General features: G+C 37.3%; 1 protein-coding gene across 1 annotated transcript in view; it reads right to left on the bottom strand.

Moving 5' to 3' along the window:
• Nucleotides 1-15,885, bottom strand: part of LOC101328856 (multidrug resistance-associated protein 1-like) — a 77,989-nt gene that overhangs the window by 7,559 nt on the left and 54,545 nt on the right. The window contains exons 17-23 of the mRNA XM_019923341.3: nucleotides 15,436-15,496; nucleotides 14,765-14,984; nucleotides 8,537-8,691; nucleotides 6,522-6,677; nucleotides 3,092-3,291; nucleotides 1,999-2,125; nucleotides 462-563 (exon numbers count right to left, since the gene is read on the bottom strand). Of these exons, the coding sequence (XP_019778900.2) occupies nucleotides 462-563; nucleotides 1,999-2,125; nucleotides 3,092-3,291; nucleotides 6,522-6,677; nucleotides 8,537-8,691; nucleotides 14,765-14,984; nucleotides 15,436-15,496 (1,021 nt within the window). The remainder of the gene's footprint in view (nucleotides 1-461; nucleotides 564-1,998; nucleotides 2,126-3,091; nucleotides 3,292-6,521; nucleotides 6,678-8,536; nucleotides 8,692-14,764; nucleotides 14,985-15,435; nucleotides 15,497-15,885) is intronic.

Below are 15,885 nucleotides of genomic sequence, written 5' to 3'. Positions count from 1 at the left end.
AGGTATAAGCAGTAAAGGCGTAGTTAATTTTGAAATTGGACAATCAGGCTGTAAATAATTGTGAGGTGACTGCATTAAGACACTTTTCTCAATGTAAAATCTTTACAAAGTTATAATCATAGGTTGCATATTTTACTTTACATTGGTAGGGGACAGATCACTGTGCCCCTTAAAAACAGGTGCTCATATTTCATTTTTATAACAATACTGAAATGGGATATCTTATAATTTATGAACAGTCCTAATTTAATTAGCAGTGCTTTTTTTCTACTTTAGTGATTATATAAAATAATGGTGTATTTTACAATAGATTGAATTTTAATTTCGTCAAAATGCAAAATATTACAGCATAAATTTGGAAATGCAGGTTTTGTTCAAAATTGATTTTTAAGATGTCAGTTCAAGGTGTATTACAATATTTTAATTCTGCATCCATTTATTAGTTATTTAGGAGTGCTTACCTCTTTATCCATATTTTCATATTCACAAACTCTTTCAATGGAAACTGCATTGGTTTCAATTTCACATGCTTTCCTTACCCAAAAATTGAGAGATTGGGTAATCTGGAGGTGAAAAACCAAGAGCTTAATGAATGAGTATCAGTTTTTTATATACTATTAATAATACTTTATAAAGCTTCATTTTTCAGAATTTTCATATATTTTATTTCTTAGAATTATTTAACAACTTTAGAAATAAGCATATTTATTCTTAGACACACATGTGCTTCTTTGTTTGTTAAATTCATTAATATCATAAACAATGGTTATTTGTCAGAAGAAGGAATGAATATAGTTCAACATATATTAAAGGAGACCATACTTGGTGTAAGAAATGATGAATACCAAGATTGATGGGATATGCCTTAAGAAATGTACATCCTAAGTGAGGAAAAAATTTGTACACAATGTTACCTTTGGCATTCTTTACCAGCTTCCATTTGAAGGAATTTTCTGACTACTCCTGTCTCCTTTTTTTCCCCCAAACTCTACTTTCTTCTCACGCAACTTACCCCTAAATATAAGTTCCCCAAGGTTGTAACTTCAAATCTAGTTCTGAAAGTCACAAAACTCACACGATTCAGATTTTTCTTGAGTTTGGTGCTAAACCATTTGATGGCCAACCTGACTGAACTGATGTGGGTCTCCTTAAAGTGTTGATTTAACCCACTTAGGATGTACATTCACATATTTCACTGCAGAACAAAGAGTTTGATTACAGAGTTCTGCCCCAGGCCCTGCATATATACATACATACATACATACATATGGATATATTTATTTGTGTGTGTGTGCGTGTGTGTGTGTGTGTGTATATATATATATATATATATATATATATATATGTTAAATGTATCATAATTCCTTTCTAGAAGCCTAAGTTCTGAATTCTGAAATGCAACTGACTTGAGGCTTTTAGATAAGGGACTAAGGGCATGTACCCAAATCATGTAGACCCATCTTTTAAATAATATGGAATTATATTAAGCAGTTTGATACATTTTCTATTTTACTAAGGGGACTTGCACACAGTCATACCACTAGCACTTTGCAGTATCATATAAAATAGGGCTTATTAGGAAAAAAAATTACAAGCAGAGCATATATTCTCCCCAGAGCTTGCATTATCTCTCTGCTTAGTTTGGGCAAACCAGATGGACAGGCCACGGTAGAGAGGGGTCCTATCCCTGTTATACTTTATAACTCTATAAGGATAGGAGAACAGGAAACTTCTGGGTAATGATGCAACAGCAGGAGTTTCCTGGATCCTCTAGCACTGAGCCTTGGGTATCAGCCTGTTTTCTCTGTGAGCTAACTTAGAAATACTGAGCTAGCTCTTTTGCTAGTGGCAAAAGAAAGAAATGAGCCTCCAGGGTAATCCAGATTTGTCTCTCATAACTTAGTTAATACAGTCTATAATTCAGACAGGAAAAGGAGAAGAGAGCTTAATTAATTGGATTATAAACATATCATATACCACAAAATCACTATTACTTACATTTAAGGCATAGGATATGGACAAACCAACTACTGCTGAATCCATAGAATTGCCAGCCTGCAGAGCAAGCAGTGAAGCGAAGAACACCATTAAATTGCCAAGAAATTCAAGTCTAACAGACAGCCACCTGTAATAATGGAAAATATTCCTGAACTGAGATGCAAAAGTTTTGGTGCACTTAGTATGAACTCTCCTCTGAAACCTGAAGAAGTAAACATCAATAGCTGCATTCTCTTTTTTCACACTTACTTAGAACTCAATCAAACAGGATTTTTGCAGTGATGATAGAGTAAAGGATTTCTCTGCATAAAAATACACTTTACTTTTGCAGAACTTTGCTTTAAAACTTAATCAGAATTAAAAATCAAAACAAAAGAACATCAGCTGAAATGATGCATTTATCTTAAAATCCCATTGGAAAATCACTTACCTTTCTGATTACATACACGTTTTTTATATGATAAAATTAGTCACTAAAAGTTAACATGTGCCCAACTATTTAATGTTTTTTTTCTTCTCTATGTGAAATGTATAGCTTCAAATTCAAAATATTATAGATTATTGTTTGCAAAGAAAATCCATTCTACAAATATAAAATACAACAAAGAGTCACATCTTTACTAATTCTAATAGCATCCTGTATAACCTTCAAAAAACGTGGGACCTTATTTTCACGTAAAGTATCATGTACTATTCAGACGGACATAAATAGACACACTTTAACTTAAGTGTATATTAAATACTAGAAATATTTAAGGCTTTAATATTTTTTATGAAATATCATTAAAAACACTTTCTGGGGCTTCCCCGGTGGCGCAGTGGTTGAGAGTCTGCCTGCCGATGCAGGGGACACGGGTTTGTGCCCCGGTCCGAGAAGATCCCACATGCCGCGGAGCAGCTGGGCCCGTGAGCCATGGCCGCTGAGCCTGCGCGTCCGGAGCCTGTGCTCCGCAACGGGAGAGGCCACAACAGTGAGAGGCCCGCGTACCGCAAAAAACCCACAAAAAACAAAAAACACTTTTTGTTTAGAAGTTAGTGAACAAAATATCCAAGAAGAGACTAGTCCTGAACTGGGTATGTGAATATGACTTACCTGTTCGAAATCACATTGTTGTAGAAACAGACCAAATTCTCATTCACCACGTCTTTGTTTTGCTGGATGAACCTCTGTTCATGTCCAAATGCCCTGATAGTGGACACCCCAAGGAGAGTCTCGCTAAAGTGGGAAAGGACAGGAGAGCGAGATGCTCCTGCCAGCCGCCGAATCTGCCGAGAGCTTGCCACGTAGTATCTCTAACAGGAAAACAGAAAGAGGCGGTTGGGAAGATGTAGGCAAAATTGCTTCAATAGTTTGAAAATGGCAAGATACTTGTGTAGTGGGTACTTGTGTAACTAAAGAGCAGCCCCCAAAAGTTAAGTTCAAGTTCTAACCTCCAGTACCTGTGAATGTGACCTTATTTGGAAATAGGATCTTTGCAGATGTCATTAAGGTTCTTGAGATGAGATCATCCTGGATTTCGGGTGGGCCCTAAATACAATCTGAGTGTCATTATAAAAAGTAGAAAAGGAGAAGACACAGACACAGGGAGAAAGCCATGTGAAGACGAGACTGGAGTGATGGACCTAGGAGTCAAGGAAAATGCCAGGGGTCTCTGATAGCCGCCAGAAGCTAGGAGAGAAGCATGCAACAGAAGCTCCCTCAGAGCCTCCAGAAGAAGCCAACCCTGCCTACTCCTGGATTTTGGACTTTTGGCCTCCAGAACTGTGAGAGAATAAAATTTCTGTTGTTTTAAGCCACGAAGTTTGTTACAGGAGCCCCAGGAAACGAATGCACCTTTGTAACAGTAAAAAGCCCAAATTCTGGATAGCACAACTAGAACATAATTGGGCAAAATTTCACTTTGATAATGCTCTCAAACACCCATTATTGAGTACCTACTGTGGAAAAAGCTCTATGTTACATGTTGGAAGTGTGGCCAGGTGGTTAACCCATTAAGTGAAGGAAGCCAACCAAATGTACAAACAATAATATTTTTGTACCTAAATATAGTTATGGAAAAAATTTTCTTTATTTTTTTCTGCCAATAAAACCAACGTGGCCACAATTATAATTGACTACTTCCCCTCTGACTTGGACTGAGGACAGCTGGGATGGGTGGATCCTTCATCAGCCCCACGTAATTGCTACAAACTGGAAATGAAAATAAAGAGTTTGCTACATCTTGCAATTTTTTTTCATGAAAATCTTCAGATCTGGAATTTTACGTAAAATTCCTAATTTTAAAAATGTCTTCATTTTGGTAAAAACATTAAGCAAGCTACGCTAAAACATACCTGACGCTACATGTGGGCTGTCAACTTACAGTTTACAAGCTCTGCTCTATGCTAAGTGCTCTAGAGAATACAAATGATTACGGCATTCTGAGCCTGCAAGAGGATTTAAGAGATTGTCTCAAAGGTAGTTTCATAAAAGTTCAATGAATTATAGAAGCCCTGGGGTCCTTCCATGAAACTGACCAGAGCACTGAGCTTAAGAACATTTGATTTAGATCAGTGCTTCTCATACTTTAGTAAAAATTACCAGAAGGATTTTAAAAACACAGACTTCTGTGAGAACTTCTTTATTTCCCTCTGATCTATTAGGGTATGATTAGTAAATAAAAATTGTGTATATTTTGGTTGTAAAATGTGATTTTTTAAAAAAGAGATTCTGATTCTATAGGCCCATGGGTCCAGGGACCACACTTTGAGTAGTACTGACCTAAAGCAAACCTCTTATTTTACAGGGAAAAGAAATGAAGCCTGGAAAAGAAAGTGATATACCAAACACAGGAGTCAGGAAAGTAATCTGAGGTTCCTGAATCTTCATTCAAGGCTCACCCTATAAAGTTCCGCCTAACAAGACATGGTTTCTAGACTCTTTTCCACTCCCAGACACCCTGTTATAGTGCACTAACCACAAGACTATCACTTGTGATATGTTTTGTTGTTTTTGTTTTTTTAAGCAGACACAATTGATCCTCAACACCATTCCTCAATTTCTTGACTTTTTTTTTTTTTCTAACTATAAGACATAGTGTCTGCCCCAGAGGACTTACAATCACACTGAGGAGACAATTTTTGGTCTAGTAAATAAATAAATGAATAAATAAATAAATAAATAAAATGACAACAAGAACAACAACAAAAAAACAGCCTATAATACTAGCAGCATAATAAACCCATAATACCTACATGAGTCATATCTCTTTGCCCTACTTTGGTAGAGAATGCTTCTCACAGAAAGTAGAATATAACCTAGGCATGAAGGGTAAGTAAGATCCAGATAGGCAGAGAGAAGAGGGACAACATAGGAAGTAGGAGGAATAATGGTAGTACAGGTGCGGAAATGAGCAAATGATTAACATCCTGGTTGGACAAATTAAACTCCAATATGCATTTGAAAACTTAGGTTTAGAAAACATTAAACTACAAGAACTGCATCGTTTTGTATAAAGATCCTCAAAAAACTTTTATATTTAATTTAAATATGTGTTAAGAAATTTTTTTTTTACACTACAGCCTCACAGTGACATAATTTTGGAATTCAAACTGGTTGACCACATTTTTTTTTTTTTTTTTCCTGTACGCGGACCTCTCACTGTTGTGGCCTCTCCTGTTGAGGAGCACAGGCTCCGGACGCACAGGCTCAGTGGCCATGGCTCATGGGTCCAGCTGCTCCGCGGCATGTGGGATCTTCCCGGGCCGGGGCACGAACCCGTGCCCCCTGCATCGGCAGGCGGACTCTCAACCACTGTGCCACCAGGGAAGCCCCCGGTTGACCACATTTTAATTGGAATATAAGGATATATACATATCATGAGAGATCTGTTGTAGTTCTTCCAGCAATAGTTTGTTGATAGCAGGGATAACAGGGCAAAAGGCAATATGTGCTTCTCTCTTGGATATTCAGGCAAATTAACTTTCTGCTAAAATGTAAACAAAACCTAGGTTTTATGGTGGCCATGAAAATGCACAACTCAGTTCTCCTGTTGCAGGGCCCATAGCTGACTGACAGCCCAGCCGCTGCCCCTCCAAATCCACTACTATAGTAGAATGAAGGCCATTTTTCCCACAGATGACTCCCAGGCAAAGACTGAGCATGGCAGGGGTGATAAACAAGCCCATTCAGGGGTCACATGGGCGCATCCATTGGGCAGTGTTGGTTGTGGGCTTCCCATTCATTCAACCAAACCTCTTATGGAACCGTCCTGCAGTCCAAGACTCTTCCTACCCAATCCTCTTCCTTCTCCCTCGAAGGGAGCAGACCTGCCTCACTGTCGAAGGGCTCACCCAGCCTTCTCTTGCTCCCTCTCCTTTATCTTTTACAGGCATTTCCCCCAGCAATTCTCTAGTACATCTAATCCTTTCTTGATGTCTGCTCCTTAGAGAACCTTAACTAACAGGCAGTCTAAGTGGGTCTGAAACTATATTTGACTGTGAACTTATAAGTTATTAATACACATAAAAATCTGTGTACTTACTTGTATAGTGAAATAGAGGAAAACCAAAGGAATAATCCCCAGAATGAAGAATGGTAAAGCTCCCACAATGACCAAAACTGTTCCAATAACATCCAGTGTACAATTCAGCCAGGTCCGTAAGTAGTAATGGAAACGCATATCAATTATAAACATGTCCTGAAAAATTTGATATCGAGTCACTTTATTTTTAACTTTTCATTGGTTTAAAATGAGGGGAAGAAGACATATATCATTCATTGTAAAAATAAAAACATTTACCCAGATGTGACAATCTGATTATTAAATATCTAACTATTCAATATATGATCTCTGCCCTCCCCAGCCCACCCCCATGTATTTTTCAGCTGTAACAATTAAGAGGGTGTTCTAGTACCAATATGTCTATGATCAAGCAATTTGTACTTCCCAATGACAACTACATGGCACTTAATTTATATGACTGAAATCAGACTCTGTTAAAAAAAAAAAAGAGTCCAAACCCCGGTAGTTGGGGATTTAGGGGCATTGGTCTACCATTATTCACTCCCTAAAAACTGTAAAACACTCCTGGGCCATTCTTATCCACTGAGAACATGTCCAGTGACCTTCTTGGATAGCTGGATCCTGCCAATATCAGAAGAAACAGGAAAACAAAATAATCTTCACTTACAAAATTAAAAACCGAAAGATAGAGGTGGACAATGGGACTGAGAAATGGACATGGGAAGGTCATGCATCAGTTCACATGTAACTTAAAGCTATGTTTGTGGTATAAGGTATGACCTTAGAGATCCCAGGGAATAGGAAGGCACTCAACCTTGAAGGGATGGAGTATTCAGTTTAGGACAACATGATAAAGAATGGAGATAGAATTTTATTTCTTCTCAGCCTTGCTTTGGGACTTCCCTGATTATCTCACATACCAAATAGTGTAAGAGCATCATATTCATAAGTAACTTCCTGCCTGTCTTTAAAATACACCTTCTCATATTCTCATCTGTTCAAGACCCAATCATTTGTCATGTTACTGTATAATAATGAGAGTTGTTTAGGAGGGTCATAGAGATATGTCCACTGGGAGACAAAGAACACTGGTGATCAAGTTCTTCTATAAACTTTCAAAGAACAGTGTGACACTGGTATGATTAAGCAAGATTTAATACTCCATCAAAAATTGATTATGCTAGGTATTCTCATTTATATTTTGATGTTTTATCCTCACTTTTCCCCATACCACACCAAATGTTTTTCATATACACAAAAATATATTGCCATATTTTAAGATCATGGCTATGCACTAATACAGAAGCCACATGGCTGCTGCAAACTGAGATCTAACAGAAGTCTATTATACAAACCAGATTTTGAAGACTTTGTAGGAGAAAAATAAAATATTCAATCAATAATTTTACATTGATTATACTTTAATGTTTCAGATATTTTCTGTTAAAATATATTATTATAAATAATTACTTCAACTGTTTCTTTTTACTTTTATATTGTGGCTACTAGAAAATTTTAAATTACCTCTGTGGCTTGCATTACATTTTATTGGACAGTACAATTACAAGTACTTAGTAGTAAACACAATGGGCAAAACCCTATAGGTTAGCAGAGACACTCTGGGAACCTCTACCCATCCCCCATTTGCCATTAATGAGTTGATAGTTCTTTTAAACTCAGAATGCTTAAAATCTGGATATGTCGATACAGACTTACATTTCTCCCCCTCCTCAGCCTGAACCACTGATTCTCAAACTAAATGTGTATAAGAATTGGAGTTGTAGACACCAGAGCACATGCACTTCTTGGATTCTTTCAGCTATTTTTAAGGGTTATTTTAAGTATGTGTGTAAGATGTGACTCTGCTATACATCAATTATAAATGTCCCAATAATTAGAAATAAAATAACAATGAAATCTACCCTAAACGTAATCCCATCTTTTTAGAATGATATTTTTTACAAATGAGATAATAAGGTACTAAATGTGGATCATTTATACGTATGCTATTTAATAAGGTATGGCTTACTTACCTTGGTGAACCGATTGACGATCTGGCCTATGGGATTGGTTTCAAAGAACTGGAGTGGGAGATGCAGCACATTATCCAACAGTTGAGCATGCAAAGTTCGAGAGGCAGCCAAGGACCCTCTGGTGAGTACATAAGCTCCCGAGCAAACAAAGAGACCTAAACACAAATTGTTATCAATGACATGTTAACAGCTTAAACTCTGAATTTTAACTCTCAAAAGATTGCTTGTAATAGCATTTATTTTTAATGGAAAACTCAAATATCAAACTTAAAAGTGTATCACTGCGGACCAAACTAAGTATAAATGCATATGGTACCTGGAAAATAAATACGGACACTCTGGTGAGCTATAAGAGCAGGGCTCTCCTTATTCATGAGCATAGGTTCTAGAGAAATGCTCTAAAGATAAGAGATCAACCGGGTTGACAGAATTTTGGCAACCTATTAACTTTATGATGTCCTGAAAGACAATGTGGTAGTGACCGATGTTGCTAGACAAATAATTTCAGTTCTCCTAGCTTCTAGGTCCATGGTAGAATTGCACTTTCTGACCTCCTTGTGATTGATGGGATCAAATGAATAGTTCTGAACAGTAAGTTGAGATATTTCACATGACACTTCCAGGTGTCAGACTTGCTAAAGCTCCTATTCCCTTTGCACAGTGCCTGCCAACATTTAAAATAGTGGTTGGATTGCTTCTTCATCTTGGGCCCTAGAATCAGAAGAGTCCCTTTCCTGACCTACAGTGGACAAGTGGTATGAGTCATGAATAAACTATTTTTGGTCTGTCAAGCTATTACAGTTTGGTTGGTGAGAAGGTTCTTGAAAAAACTAAAAAGTTAGAAAATATAAATAATAAACATGTAGCTTCAGTGGAACAGGTTAAAACACAGTTAATAGCATCTATTGACTATTGGTAACTGTGTTTGACAAAAATATAACAAGAAAGAGACAAGCTCAGAAAAGAACTATCCAGGTGTGTAAGAAGAAATGAAAGGACAAAGAATCCCCAAACTGGGGAACTTGTAGGGGTGGAGGAAGAAATGCTTGGTTACAATGATTGGTTCAAGGGTGGATATGTGACTCAAATTGTTTCAAGGAGAGTAATTTCATGGATTTCTATGGAAAGATGTTCTTTGAAAGAGAATATTTTCGTCACCATGTGAAGCCTGAGAATGGCTCAGGAAAAGAGGAAAACGAGCAGAACTGAGGAAGCATGGTGGACACTTCGTTTGAGCCCCTGGATCAAGTGTGTTTAAAAACTTGTGCCTGGACTTTTCCATTTGAGGCATCAATAAATTTCCATGTTATTTAAGCCATTTGCTCTTGAGTCTTCTGGGATACATAATTGCACCGCTGATCTCTACTATACAAAATTGTTAGTAAAAGTGTGTTGCCAAGAGGATTCTTGTTCCAACCTCAAATTCTTTTAGCTAGTTCCTTTATATTTTAAATAACATCACACACTGCTCTTTAATAATTTCTTACTCTTAAATACTTTCTATTATTTTCCTACCTCACTCCCCATACTTGCTTCTAGTCCTTCCAAAAATAGGTTGTTGCCCTTTTGTTCTCAAATATTCAGTGTTTACATTACTACTAAACATAATATTCATGAAGTTCACAAAATGTATAATGCTTGTACCACTATTTTTCTATGCAACAAGCACTAATCTATTCCCAAACAATTCAATAGTCAGCAAATCTCTTTGGAATATGTTTAAACTCAGCAGAGAGTCTATTATATCTTTCATCCTATTTCACCCCCTCATCCTGCAACATAAACTACTCTCTTGGAACCCTCTGTATTTCTGCTCTAAACTGGAAATTTTTGTGGGAACAGGCTTTAGTATTCTTCAGTTACAGAAAATGTTGTTAAATATTATGCATTTGACAATTTCCATCTGTATTTACTGTGTCTTATTGTATGGATGTTGAACATCTTGGATTATTCCTCTGATTTTTCCTTATTTATCATTTGCCATCTATGTTTTTGATGTTGTACATCTGGGACAATTTCTACCGATTTATCTTCTCACACTTGTACAATCTTTTTAAAATTCTTTAAATTTTTTAAGAACTTTCTTGTTCTTAGACTGAACTTATTTAAGCACATTCTGGTCTTGCTTTGCCTCTGCTTTTGAATATCTGAAGATACTAATTTTAAGCTTCTCTTACATATCAAATATGACTATTTTACTTCTGGGCTCCACTGCTCTATTTGCTGGCTCATATCTATACTGCTCACTTGACTAAAATGCATGACCATCCATCATTACCAGTTAAAACATGCAAGATAAAGACATGGTGATTAAAAAAAAAAAAAAAAAACCATGGTGAATTAAGAGGTACCTGGTGTGGCTTTCTTCTGCCTGTGTGCACATTAATTTTCCCCAATCTCCTCTGAATGGAAATTCCACTTAAGTGGGTGTGAAACTGGAAGTCTCATATGGTGATCTAGACATAGGCTGGAACTTCTCCAAAAGCCACATAAGGAGGCTTTCTTCTATGTAGGTCACACACACTAGTAACCCTAATTTCCTTTTTAAACATCAGCTTCCTAGTTTTCACTGTACTACTGCTGTGCCAGTTGGTAACAGGAAAACAATGTTCTAGTGAATCACTTTGATTATTTCGACGCTACTCAATCCTACTCTCTGTACCTGAGTTCCTCCACAGCTAGACTGAACCGCTCCCTATTCTTTGACAGTTTCATCTAGTATCTGTTCCTGGTTACAGGTTCTTCTACCCTTGATTATCAGTATAATCGCTTTTGTAGACATTTATCACTCTGAAATCCCCTGAACCCTTTACTTTTATATTTATCCACTGTCATTTCAGTGGAATTTTGTGAGGTAAGTAAAGTAAATGATCAACTCACTCATCTTAGACTGGTGTGTACTCCTTAAACATTGCACTTTGAAAATAAGGTGCCTACATTTTACACATTGGGTTGGAAAAGGAAGTTCCTAACAAGGGGGCATAAAACACAATAGATTAAGGATGTTCAGAGTGCCCTAGAGATTCTAAAGGAAATAGCTGGGAACCAGGAATAAAATGTTCAGGGCTATTTCTTTTTCAGAAGATAAGGTAAGATCTTTATTATTGTTATAAAATATAGATGCAATGTTTTCTGCTTCAGTACGCCAGTTTTCTTTGAATGTTAGCCTTCTATATTATTCATAGCCTCCGGCATTAACACGTGAAAGTGCTATTTATGTTTTAAAGCTCAAAAAATAATGTGAGCTTTGATGATATCAGTGAATACAGCCTGCTCTTGATTGAACCAGGTTCCATAGGACACAGCTGCAGACTACTAAAAAAATCAGAAATTATATATTTTCATTTCTTAAGAAATAATTTATAATTGTATTTAATAATAAGTCAAAAATTTAAATGTTTTTAAATGTAAAAAACAAAAATCCAATCAGGAAAAAATCTTTTTGATTAAACTCTGCATAATCTGTTACCTTTACTACAAAATACTTTCTATACCTACTGATAGTTAATTAAAAGTCAGACTTTACACAAGTAAAATTTTGAACACTAAACTTGCATACCTTGTCTAGTATAGGAAAAACAGTATTTGCTCACTTAAAATATTCTCCGAAGGATACTGAGTCTCCCTTAAAACTGTAACATGAGCTCACTGGATTGGTAAGAGTTTAACCCTCCTATATATGTGTGACAGACATAGATATAGAGATGTATATGGGACATTTCTTTTGCTGCTCAGCATTCTAGATGTCTATACCTACTTTTTCCTCAAGTTGCAAACCACAAGCCAAAAAACTTGATTCACTGACTCAAAACCAAACACATTCTAAGTCCTGGTGTCTCATTTTAGTTGTTAACATAACAACTCTTTCCTCAATGAATGTTGTTAACAGAATGACAAAAACATAAATTTGTCTCACAATATTTGCTTACTTTCTGATGGAGATACTTATAAGAAGTACTATGGTCACACAATAAAAATAAGATAGGAGAGCAGAAAACAGAAGCAAGGCCCTAAATCACAAATTTTTAAATGTTATCTTCATTTTCTGTTACCAAAAGCATGCATCTCTGTTTTCCCTTATGCATATCCCTAGACAGCAAGACTTCCACGTAGATGGCTTTGTTATTTCTTATTTGAATTTATCACTCTCCTTCACTCTGTCTTCCTTTCTTCTTATAAACACATCAAAAATTGTCTATTTAAAAAATCTTCCCTTGGGTTTCCCTGGTGGTGCAGTGGTTAAAAATCTGCCTGCCAACACAGGGGACACGGATTCGAGCCCTGGTCCGGGAGGATCCCACATGCCGCAGAGCGGCTGAGCCCGTGTGCCGCAACTACTGAGCCTGCGCTCTAGAGCCACGACTGCTGAGCCGACGAGCCACAGCTACTGAAGCCCTCATGCCTAAAGGCCGTGCCCCACGATAAGAGAGGCCACCGCAATGAGAAGCCCGCGCACTGCAACAAAGAGTAGCCCCTGCTCGCTGCAACTAGAGAAAGCCTGTGCGCAGCAATGAAGACCCAACGCAGCCAAAAGTTAATTAATTAATTAAAAATATCTTCCCTTTAATTGTTCTACACTTTTGAGTACTATACTTTTGAGTGTCTTTCTTCTTACTCTTTCAAATCACCTAACTTCTTTGAAGGACAATGTGTATCTATTCTGCTACTGGGGAGAAAAAAAACAGCAGAAAAATATGTATCCACACTTCCCATTAAACATGCTCCAAATTGAATTAATCATTTCTCTGCTCTACCAACTGACTTCCCTCATCCTTGGTTTCTTTATTTTTGTCTTCATTGTTCTCTCAATTACCCAAACTTCAAAATCATGAGTGATGTTCTCTTCCTACCCACAAATCAGCAATTCTTACATATGTTTTCACTGCAGTGTCTTTCCTATCCATCCCTTTTCTCCAGTCCCACTGCAGCTCTCTGACCCTTCCTCCATTCATACTTTATTCAAATCTTATTTCATTCCCTACCCATTGGTTAGCACTAGTCTAGATGCTTTGGGTGACAAGGAGATGCATCAGATAAGAGATCTTTTTGTACTAGATGATCTCCCATCTAGACTCCTGAAGATCATTGATTATTTTTTCCCTACCAACCTCAACTTCTCCCTGGTCTCTGACTTTAGTCCCATCAATAAAAATCCATCTTTTTTCATCACTGAAAATTTATTCTTATTCTGAAAAATGACTCCAAATTCTGTCACTTCTTTTTCCCCCAATTCTCAAAGTTTTCTACTTGCCTTTCTAACTATCATCTCCAAACTACCTTTCCACCTCTAGTTCCCCTACTGCCCTATCAATAACCTAGAGACTGGGGGCTTCCCTGGTGGCGCAGTGGTTGAGAGTCCGCCTGCCAATGCAGGGGACACGGGTTCGTGCCCCGGTCTGGGAAGATCCCACATGCCACGGAGCGGCTGGGCCCGTGAGCCATGGCCGCTGAGCCTGCGCGTCCGGAGCCTGTGCTCCGCAATCGGAGAGGCCACAATGGTGAGAGGGCCGCGTATCGCAAAAAAAAAAAACAAAAAAACTAAAGACTACTCAGACTGGCACCCTCACCTATGCCTATATCCCCCTCACCTTCCCCATCCGTCTTTATTCACATCTTTCTCTGCATCTATCAGCTTTTGTCCTCTGTGATCCCTGACAAAATTCCCTCCATCTTTTTAGTGTCACCTCAAATGCCAACTATGCCTTAGAAATTACCTTAATCTCTCAACCAAATACGGCTTTCCCCTGCTCTAAATCCTTACAGTGTTTTCTTTTACTACTTTTACACGCATATTGCTTGTGATGTAGTTTTAAGCTTTACTTACAATGCAGTTTTTAAGACGCACTTACTGATCTTCACATCAGTCACAAGCCTCACACATACAGTGGACAGCCACGTATTCAAGACTTCTGAGTCCTGACTGACTTAACATATGAGACTCAGTTTCCTCAGCTGTAAAATGGGGATAATGACACCTTGCTAAATACTTATTGTCAAGATTAAATGAGACAAATTGATAATATTCAGTGTGGGCCATGTAGTTGACACATACAAGTTTTTGTTTACTCTTGCAAATATGGTGAACTAAAAACACAGGCATTTGAATTCTCCCAAAGTATTTGAATATTATGACATAGATTTTTAAAAAGTAAAACAATGCCCTACGTTTGCATCTGAATCAATTAGGTTAGAAAGAGAAAAGAAAAGCAGCTAGACTTTTTGTTTAACCTTGCATTAATCCCAATAATCCATAGATGTAAAGTTTATTGCTTCTTATTCGCTTCCATTCTGTGAAATCATTCATGTGCTTTGCTTCTTTTGCCCAGGCACTAAGCCATAGATTCTGTCCAATTCCCACCAAATTCTGCCCCAGGTAAGTGGCCACATTCAGCCATACCCAGAGCCAGCCGAAGGCTTGGAGGTACTTCAGAATGATTGAGAACTTCACCTAAAAGCAAAATTGTTTTTAAAAATAAAGTTACTGTACTTAAAAGTCACACAAGCTAGATTTAAATCCTGCTCTGACATATCCTAAGCTTTATGATCTTGGTCTAAGTTACTAACTACTCTAATCCTCAGATTACTCATCTATAAATTGGAGTAATGCTAGTAGCCACCTTATAAATACAAGCAAAGTGCCTGCACAGTCCTGAGCACTTAAAAATAAAAGTCGAAATAATGTTAGTTACTATTATTAGTAAACCAGAATATACATAGCTAAATAACATGTAATCCTAATTAAACACCACTATAATGTCCAACTGTTCCATTTCATTCAATTTCTTCAAACTATCATATAGCAACCTTCCTCAAATTCAATGAAAAACGTATGGTATTTATTAATAACATTTATATTTGAGTGGTTAGTAACAAATAACACTAGTTATTCTGGTGCTTACCCCACCAACAGGGACCTTTTCTTTTCTCACTGAGAACTGTTTTCCTTGATCCAATAAGGGCCTGATAAAGCAAAATGATGTACATTTTTTTTAGGTTTTTAGATCAACTAAACATTTTTTAAAAAGTTAAACATTCTCAACCACTTTGTTGCACACTCTTCTGCTTCATTAACAGAGACCTGACTTGCCGTGATAATAACAATGTTCCTTTAATCTTCTGGAAGGGAGATCGTTTATTCTTTTTTACCCCATATATTTTAGGGCCAGGGCATATTGTATGATTTTTTTTCACTGCTTCTTCTAGATAATTATCCTTCAAACTTGAGCCAAATCCCTAGATTGTGTAAGACAATGCCATCTGGCTGTACCATAATCTGTGCCTCCGCATCTACTCGCCTCCTGTCCTATCAGAAGACTAGCATCGGGCTAATTCGTCCCACTTCGTTCTGC

Source organism: Tursiops truncatus, chromosome 4 (genome assembly GCF_011762595.2).
Source record: "Tursiops truncatus isolate mTurTru1 chromosome 4, mTurTru1.mat.Y, whole genome shotgun sequence".
Classification (NCBI taxonomy): Eukaryota; Metazoa; Chordata; class Mammalia; order Artiodactyla; family Delphinidae; genus Tursiops; species Tursiops truncatus.
Note: the sequence above shows the minus strand (reverse complement) of the source record. Positions and strands in the feature narration are given on the sequence as shown.